At 42.2% G+C, this 9777-nt stretch overlaps 1 protein-coding gene across 1 annotated transcript; it reads right to left on the bottom strand.

Moving 5' to 3' along the window:
- Positions 1–236: 236 nt before the first annotated feature.
- On the bottom strand, positions 237–781 carry LOC124461012. Its single transcript, XM_047012602.1, has 2 exons — positions 714–781; positions 237–632 (listed from the first exon to the last, which is right to left on the bottom strand). Exons 1-2 carry the CDS (start codon positions 734–736, stop codon positions 317–319), a joined length of 339 nt encoding a protein of 112 aa, XP_046868558.1. The 5' UTR covers positions 737–781; the 3' UTR covers positions 237–316.
- Positions 782–9777: the final 8996 nt, after the last annotated feature.

The following is a 9777-nucleotide window of genomic DNA, read 5'->3' as shown; positions in this document are numbered from 1 at the left end:
TATACATATGTAATGGTCGCCTCACCCTTTGATCGTCCTTGGTTTACTCGCATGGTCGACAGCGATCATTCCCACGGAACTAAAGAACATGAGAATATCATTTTTCGTCACACTCAGACGCATGCCGAGCACAAAGATCACCTCTGGTTCCAGTTCGAATCGCTCTTGCCCGAGCATAATGAACAGGACACCATCATCGGACGGTAATATATTTGGATTCATACGTGTCGGTTCCTCTGTCAAACTCCTGGCCAATAACATACTGAAGCTCATGGATATGCCAGTCTGTTGTCGATGATATTGTTGTTGTCGCTGTTTACCAATATCCATCGATGGCCACATTTCTGTTCATTTCGGCTAACCCGAAACGACTTGACCTCGAGCTCAATATCATGGTTGAAGATGCCGCCATGGTTGTGGCCGTTGCCATTGTGGTCACACTGTGGCGTCTACTCACGTCACGATGTCCACCAACGCCACCTTCTTCAGTTTCGTTCTGGTCTAGCCCTTGACCTTGAACTCTGCGGAATCCACAGTAGCTGCTTCTGCCCAATAACAATGGACCACGCGCATCTCCGCTGCCATCCTCGAACCTATATATGTCGCCAAAAGAACCGAAAGCACTAGCCGAACTGTTTAAATAATTTGGATGTAGATAAATTTGGTTTTGATGAATAACGAAAAAATTTTGCGTGTAAAAGGGGTTAGCATACATTATATTAACCGGGAAGTCCATGATGTGTAAAAGCCGTAGAAAATAAAAAAAAAAATATATGCCTTTTTTGAATCTGTGTTTTTTGTACAACTAGTGAAACCTACACGAACTGAATCCTATTGAATACTAAAAACGAATTGACTAACTACCCTGAACGCAGGTACTACATTGAAAAATCTGAGTGACATTTAAAATCTTTGATATTGTAATACACTAGAAAAATATGAAATTTAAAAATAAAGTAAAAGGGTGTTTGCCTTTAAAAATTTACAACAAAATGTATTAATATATCAATTTGAAAAGTTCTTTTGGTAAGCAATATATATATTTGTTCACTTTCATCCATTTTGCATGAATTATGTAAACTTTCCTCTAGATTAATTGACTATATTTTCTCTGTACTTAAAAACTAAAAAACAACAAAATCAAAAATCCTCTCTTATTTGCCATTTTGCGCTTTAGTGCCTACTTATGCAAGTTCGCTTTAGCGCAAAGTGGAAAAGTTGAGAGGAAAATTGATTCATAATTTTTGTGCATTTTCCCTGTAATCAGCAAAGTTTTCAGTATAAAATGAGCTGAATATAAATAATCGATAAGGTTAATAATTTCATAAGTAGAGATAAGACTGCTTGCAAAAAGCATCAGAAAATTTAACAAAAGGAATCACTTTTCACAACAAAACAGAAATTGTATGGAGTAATCACAAAAGTTGGTTATATATATCGAATTTAAGTCATATCTATATAATTTACAATAAAAGTGAATGTATGGAAGTATTTTAACTCAGCTTCTTTCTTTAGTCTCTAAAATAATGAAATTTTTTAAAAAGCTTTTTAAGTGATATAAAAACCAGAGGGCCGGGGCTAACTTCGACCGCGTCAAAGTTTGTATACCCTTGCAATTTTTTGGTAACTCTTTCCTTACCTTTATAGCCATCAAAGTGGAAAAACGTTTAAGCTAAAAGGGCTAATGTGTCCGAAAGAACGGCCTACAATCTTAGCATAGGAAATAACGAAGATATTGATCAAAGTCACTGTTTTCCACCGATCGTTCCTATGGGAGCTACATGATATAGCTACCCGATCTTTATCAAATTCAGCACAGTCATTAACAGATATATTAAACTAACAAACGTTTAGTTTGAAAGCAATCGCGTCAAAACTAACGAAGTTATTGACAAAAGTCACTGTTTTCGAAAGATCGTTCCTATGGGAGCTATATGATATAGTCACCCGATCTTGATCAAATTTGGCATAGTCGTTTATATGTGTAATTAACTCAACAATATTAACTTTCATGATCATAGCTCAGAAAATAACGAAGTTAATTAGAAAAGTCACTGTTCGTGACTTTGCCATTTGTATGGGAGCTATATGATATAGTGATCCGATCCGGCTAAATCCGAGATGTACAATGCCTGCAGTATATACAAGCCTACATGCAAAATTTCAACTCTGTAGCTCTTACGGTCTAGGAGGAGTTTGCGTTGATCCAGACGGACGGACAGACGACGACGGACGGACGACGGACGGACGGACGGCGGACGGACGACGGACGACATGGCTATTTGAACTCGTCTCGTCGTGCTGATCAAGAATATTTATACTTTATATGGTCAGAGATGCTTCCTTCTATGCGTTGCACACTTTTGACCAAAATTAATATACCCTTTTTGCAAGGGTATAAAAATTGTGAGGGGTTTTACTTAGATTCATTCAACACCCTGTAAATAAGAGCTGTCAGCATATTTCTCTTTTTATTTATCAGTTGTGGCAGACAGAACCGCAGCAGCAGCGTCTTTAAGTTGTCGTTGCCTTTAGTAGGCATTAGTTTCCATCAAATAAACTCAAATTATATATTGTAGTGACCAGAATGGGTTATGGTTCATAGTTCTCGCTCAACCTAGTTAACATCTAAAAGTCCCGAGTGTTAGTGGACATAGTTCTTTTTACAAGAACTTCATTTTAGAAGTAGAGGCACTAAGGTTGGGGATAAGTCTTTATCATGAGCCGGATCATCCGAAAGCGTTATGCTTCGTTGCGCTCATTAGTTGTTGAATTGACAAAATGATTGAACCACCAGTGTGATCAGGTTCGAGGGTGCGCATTGTTGCTATGCTCGGGTCTAGCTCGTCGGATTGGTCGGGGTTCTTTCTCCCCTTTTCACACTCACTATCATTAATAAATTTAATGCGCGTTATGAAAACTAATCTAACTACTAAAAGTTAAAGGTGATGTTACTATTATTACTATTGCTGAGGTGCCAATTCACCACAACCTAAAGAAAGAAGACAAACATGAATCTAAATAGAGAATGTGAGAGAACTTAGATGTGAGGAGTCTCTCTTCTTTACCCACCCGACCATGACAACTGTTCTAATTCAAAGGTTGTCCCAAAACAATGTAGTTTTATTTCTTTTATGACATCTTATGAAAGTTCAGCAAGGATACTTGACAGACCATATTAGAGTAACTCAATTCATTATTTCTGTTTCGAACATAATTTGGGTTTCTTTACTTATTTCCTAAAAAGTTAGGCAAAATTTCATATTTTTAACTTCATTACTTTAAAATCCAAAAAAATTACTTAAATTACTAATATCTTAAATATATAAAAGAAGGAAACGGTTGTGCTAGATCAAACCATATGGGGATATTTCAAATGTAATATATATATATGTATATAAAAATTTTAAAGGATTAACACTTTACTCACGACTTTGGCTTACTTCACAGTATTTCGTTGTAATCGTTGGGCCCAAGATGACGTTGAATTTGCTGTGGTGTGGTTTTTAAACAAGTTTTAGATTAATTATATAACTGACAAAGAAATATACTCCATAGGTTACCTTACGCATATCGCTTCATTAGAACAAACAATTAAAGTAGGATTCTTAACTAGAGATTACTTAAATACTATAAAAAAAGTTTAAAGCTCGTAATGGGCGAAAATGAACTAAATTTAAATTGTTCGGTTTAAGTCCGTTGCTTCAGGAACGTTAGGTGATGATTGATTCCAATCGAATGACAAAGTGTGAATCTTTACAGATTAGGAGAGATACGGACTCAATTTAACACTCTCTTTAAATACATTGGGGTTTATTTATTTAGGCGATTTTCATATTTTTGTTTGGCCTACGAGCGACATGTGCGAGGTAGTGTATTTACGTGACCATATGACAACGACTAATTTTCAGCAGTCTAGGCAGCTCCCTCTCAAGACGGTGTATGTGGATTTTAGGTTTTTGGCCTAATTCATGGCCTTCTTCAGCGCCTTACGTCACTGTATGTGAACCATTGGGCGATCGTCGCCTCAAATTTTGAAAACTTCAGCCACCAAATTCCGAGGCCTAGGCTTTCTCTTAGCGCTAGTACGGATATTCGGTACTTTGTTACGGCTGGGACTGTGAAAACATGAATTTAGTTTCCCCGGTCAGGGAATCATAACATCACTTAAATATAAAAAAATATCACCTTTTAACTCTTTCACTTTTAATAAACTAACCGAACGGTTAGGTTTGGCACTGCACTGGTCTTCAACTTTGCACCGATATTGGCTAGATAGCCTGGTAATTGATTTTTTTATTTGTGCACCACCACGTGGTATTACGACTTGAAATTTCTTTAAGTAAAAATCACTATATAATTTATGCAACTTATCGCTTGGCAGAACAGAATAGAATAAATTTTGAGCTTAAGCACGCGTCTTATGCAAAAGAATTTGCGAACAGAGCTTTCTAACGGATCTTTTCTCAAATGTTGCGACGTGGCGTCTTTTCATTGGGCGATGAGCCTGCATCAGTTAACTGTACTCAAAGCTAAAACTCAACCCTGCAATTAAGTTGAGCTTGATCGTATCAGTGTAACCGTTCTGTTATTTGCTCTTTATGAAAGCGCGGTTGATTTAAAAAAAATAAATTTTCTTCCTTTAGAAAGTTAAATATTTTAGAGGAAAATCCGGTCACTACACCACAGATAATGAAGCGAGATCTCTATCACAGCAGCATGATCTGAAAACGACAGGATTTTCACGCCACCGGGTGAACAGCAGTGAGCGGCGAAGAGCAGTGAGCAGTGAGGAGTGAGGAGGGTTTTTTGATCCTCGGCATCTACGGTCACACCAGGAGGGGTGACTTGGTTTTTTCCAATGGGCATCGCCATTTATTACGAATCGAGATTTTCACCCGAACACCCGTTCATCTCCTGTATATTTTTCTCGAATTGTCAATCTGTTTTAAACCGAACCATTTCGTGTGTGTGTCGGTATACCTAGTGAATTCAATAAATCATCATTAATTAAAACGAAGTTTTTCGCGCGTTTTAATCACTCTACTCACGTACGAGCCCCTGAGATATTGGCACCCGCCAACCATTTCAGGCTTAGTCGGGTCCTTCCGCCCCTCCACAAACATTGGTCCTTCGAGCCGGATATCCTTCCGCTCCTCCAGCTTGCATCGGCGGAATTCCTGATAAGTACCAAAATTTTATTATTCATTTCATTTGCCCCTACATACCAATAAAAGTGTGAGGTTTTCCCGCTTCTCCATAGCGACCTACACACTTTTACATATTGTATGTACATACCTGACCTGTTCCAAGGTTACATGGTAGTTCCTAATCCTTAGCGTGTTTGTCCAACGCTCTCGTTTTACATTCCACGATTATCCATTTTTATTTATGTTTTTCCTCGCACTTGTCCAAATCCACTTTTTTTACATATGCATTCACATGTACATGTAATTTCCACAGCTGTTTGTCAAGTCCGCGTAAAAGTTTAAAAAACAAAAAGAATATTAAAGTGTTATAAAAAATAGGAAAAAAATAATAATCAAAGTGTTCACCGCGTTTTCTTATGTGTTGGAATAATTATTTTTAATGCCAAACTAATTTCCCACGCGCGTATCTACGTACATACATACATCGTCATCTGTTGATGTACGCGCATATGTACATATCCATGTACATATAATCCCTTCACACAACACAAAAGGCAAAAAAATATTGTTTTTTTTTTAATAGCACTTAACGTATGCACCGCGATTTCTTGCGCGTTCGAATTAGGTGCGAAATTAATTCCTCACGCGCGTCTTTGGAAACCGGTGCAATTGCTTACATATGTACATACATACTACATAGTCATACATTGCACATATATACATATCCACAACACATAATCCCTTTCGGTGTCGCGCATTGATTTAACACCACCCACCTCCAATTAAATGACAATTACTTACGTTATTTTTGTTGTGAACAACGCGTGTGCACACATACATACATGTGTATCTATATACTCACCTGTGTACTTATGCATGTACGTACATACATAGATCAAAGCATTTGTCCATATGCATTGATCGTTTGTTTGTTTCGCGCACAACACTCGCAGTGTGTAAAAGCGTTCTTTTGTTCTTGGTTTTTTCCGCACAATCACAAAAAAAAATTATTAACATAATTAAACAACAAAATCAAAATATAAACAGCGGCTGACAGCTGTTTTCGGAGTAGTGGTGACAAGTGAGTCGAGTCGTGATATCGATAGGCGGCTCAAGCGCGCCAAATTCAAATCACATTATTTCCGATTCCCTTTTTTCGCCTAATTATATATCCGCCCATATTTATAAATAAATACATATATATTTTTTCCAGCACTATCGGGCCCATATTTATATATCCGTTCATATTTAAAAATTATATATATATTTTTTCCGGCCAGCCTTTTGCGCTCAATATATATATCCGCCTATATTTATAAATAAATATATACATATATATATATTTTTTTCCAGCACTATCGGGCCCATATTTATACATCCGTCCATATTTATAAATTATATATATAATTTTTCCGGCCAGTATTGTGCGCACATATATATATCCAGATCCAGATTTATACAAAAACGTATCTTCTTTTATCCTATACATCTTATTTATATATTTCCTCCGTGTTTTGTTTTATACGTACTCCCAGCGTTACTTACGAATCCATACAAACTTGTTTTGTAATCATTTCGCTTTGTCTACGTGCAAGTTTTGATCCGCACTAGTGCGTTCGTTTATTGTTCCGCATCTATCCCTATTAAAAAGGCTCCGTTTCCGAGCCACACGCGAGATAATTCTCCCACAATCCTGCGGTGCACAGTGAGAAAGCTCTTGCGTCCTCATACAGTCCACTTCTCATTTCCTGTGGTTTTTTCCAAAACAAAAAAAAAAACCCACAAACTCGGTGTTCGACGGTAAGGTCGTCCCCTGAGTATGTCCACGGAGCCGTCCAAGACTGCGCCGAAGTCTAACGGTCTTTCGTCTCCCTCTGCAACTCCGGAGAAGGTTCGGCCTCCGATAACTCCGGCGACCGTGTAGCGTACGGATATTTCGCGCAAGTTCTCGTCTGTTCGCAGCCGCAGCGAATCCCCAAGATCCCGTCCGTCTTCGTCCAGCCTCCCTCAGGGTCGCAGATTCTCGGTTAAAGACTCGAGTAAACACAAAGGTCGTTCCAAGCTTTCAACCAGACCCAGATCCCGCACGTTGTTGTGACGCACTGTTCTGACGCTCCCGTCACCCGATCCGTATCACAACAGCGCAGAGAACACTCCAGAATGTCCCTCTCCGATTTCATTCTGGCGTGCGACGCATTGACTCTGTTCGAAGCTCCCTTGTTTTCCATTAAAATGCACTTAGAGCAGCTCAAATCCCTTTGGTCAACTGTCGAGATGGAATACTCCCGTTGTCAAAAGGCCTTGACAGTCCAAACCGACGAGGAAAGCTTGGCAAACATAAGCCGCATCAAGGCGAAGCACGAATAGGCATATGCGGCGTATGAGCGATGCGGGACGTTGTTCGGAGAACGCATCGAACAGCTCTCGGCACGGATGACGAGTCTTATGCGTCAGCCAACCGCTCCGTCGAGGCCGGCGGGGCATAGAGTTCCTCCGTACTTGTTACAAGTGGAGAAGCTCTATCACTTGAACACCAAGACGCGAGGGAAGCGAGAACCATCGTAGCTAAGTCCCCTTTGACGAATGAGGGTTTCCAGGCCGCGTGGGAGAACCTCACCGCACGGTACGAAATAGCCGTCTGATTGTCATGACTCAAGCCAGACAACTCCTTCAGATTCCCGCGGTGGCACAAGAGTCGGGCAAATCCTTGCGAGAGCTGCAGACTGCGTTTCAAGGGTGTCTTACCGCGCTTGAGCGTTCGGGTGTTAGTACGGAGAATTGGGATGTCTTACTTATCGCCATCTGCACTAGCAAATTGCCGAAGGCCACAATCCTTCTGTGGGAGCAATCAGTGCCAAATAAGACTGTCGTCTCAACTTGGTCCGATTTGAACCAATTTCTTACCGATCGGTATCGTGTCCTGGATGCCACCGAAGAACATAAGTCGGCCCCAAGTGTGCAAGCCATCCCATTGGCCCCCGCAAATCCTCTGCAACGATGAAGGTCCAAGCGTTCCCCGCGAAAGCCCAGCTCAAACCGGCTTCTTGTAAGCTGTGCCATCGGGAGAATCACCCAATACGGCTCTGCCCTAGTTTTCTTGATATGCCTGTTCAGAGGCGGCTGGAAACCATTAGACAGCAGGGACTTTGTCTGAACTGTTTTGCCCGCGGTCATCAAGTGAAGGGCTGCTCCAGTGCGCATAATTGCCATACCTGCAAGGAACGTCATCATACGCTGTTGCATCCTAGTGATGTGTCCGTGCCCTCGCCGTCCGCTGCGCAAGTCCCACCATCCAGCGCCACAGAGCGTACGTCCACGAGCAACCAGCTCACAAATTCTCAAAGTTATTTTGCATCTACCCCAGGCAGAGGCCTTTTAGGCACTGCGATTGTCACTCTGCACCATCGTGGTGTGGATCACCATATTCGGGCGTTGATCGACTCTGGGGCCGATTCAACGTCGTTTTCAACGCCGACGTAACGCAGATGTATCGACAAATCCGAGTCGACCCCAGGCATACCCCCTTTCAGCGAGTCCTCTACCGAGACCGCTGCGGCAATATTCAGGATTATGAGTTACAAACTGTCACGTTTGGGGTTAACTGCGCGCCATTCTTGGCGATCCGAGTCCTTTTACAACTGGCACAAGACGTGCAAGCGATGTATCCTCAGGCGAGCGAAATCCTTCGGAACTACATGTATGTTTATGATGTCCTTGCCGGCGCTCACACTGAAGCCGACGCCCGTCTCGCCATACGAGAGCTTCAAGCGGCCCTCCAATCTGCGGGCTTCCCGCTTCGGAAGTGGACTTCCAATAAGAAGGAAGTACTTCAAGCCATTCCGAGAGAGCACCTGCTGCGAGAGGACTTTCTCGAGCTGGAAGACGCGAGCACTGCAAAAACCTTGGGCATCCGCTGGCAAGCTGCCGAGGACGTCTTCTTCTTCACCGTAGCGGACCCCCACTTGAAGGAGTCGATCACCAAGAGGCAGGTTCTGTCCCATATCGCTAAACTCTTTGACCCCGCTGGTTGGCTAGCCCCATTGTCATCCGAGCGAAGATATTCATGCAACAAATCTGGCTTACCGAACTGGGCTGGGATGATGTTCTGCCGCTCTCCTGCTGCAGCAATGACACGAATTCCTGCAGGATTACCCAGGCATCAGTCGACTCCGCATTCCTCGTTGGCTAAACACCAGCGATAAGCTCTCGTGGGAGCTTCATGGCTTCTGTGACGCGTCACAGAAAGCGTATGGAGCAGCTTTATATGTGCGGGTTCGGTACGGCGATCAAGTAGACGTCCATTTATTAACGGCTAAGACCCGTGTAGCTCCAGTCAAAACAGTCTCGCTGCCTCGGCTGGAGTTGTGCGGAGCGGTTTTCCTGAACTCCCAATCCCACCTGCAACCTCCCAGTTTTGGACCGACTCTACCATCGTGTTGGCTTGGCTCAATAAACCCCCGTGCAGTTGGTCCACCTTCGTGGCCAATCGGGTATCCAGCATCTCCAAAAGCACCAGTGGCCAAAGCTGGTCACATGTGCGCTCCGAGGACAACCCCGCTGATCTGGCGAGCCGTGGAGTCTCCGCGGCCGAGTTATCGGACAGCAGACTCTGGTGGCATGGGCCGGA

Source organism: Drosophila willistoni, unplaced genomic scaffold (genome assembly GCF_018902025.1).
Source record: "Drosophila willistoni isolate 14030-0811.24 unplaced genomic scaffold, UCI_dwil_1.1 Seg173.1, whole genome shotgun sequence".
Classification (NCBI taxonomy): domain Eukaryota; kingdom Metazoa; phylum Arthropoda; class Insecta; order Diptera; family Drosophilidae; genus Drosophila; species Drosophila willistoni.
The sequence above is the reverse complement of the archived record's forward strand: the minus strand, read 5'-3'. Positions and strand labels throughout refer to the sequence as shown.

Excerpts from the sequence above, each read along its gene's own strand:
- LOC124461012 (XM_047012602.1), bottom strand. The coding sequence starts at position 736 with ATGGACTTCCCGGTTAATATAAT. Across the intron at positions 633-713 it reads GACTTCCCGGTTAATATAAT|TTCGGCTAGTGCTTTCGGTT; the intron begins GTATGCTAACCC and ends TTATTTAAACAG.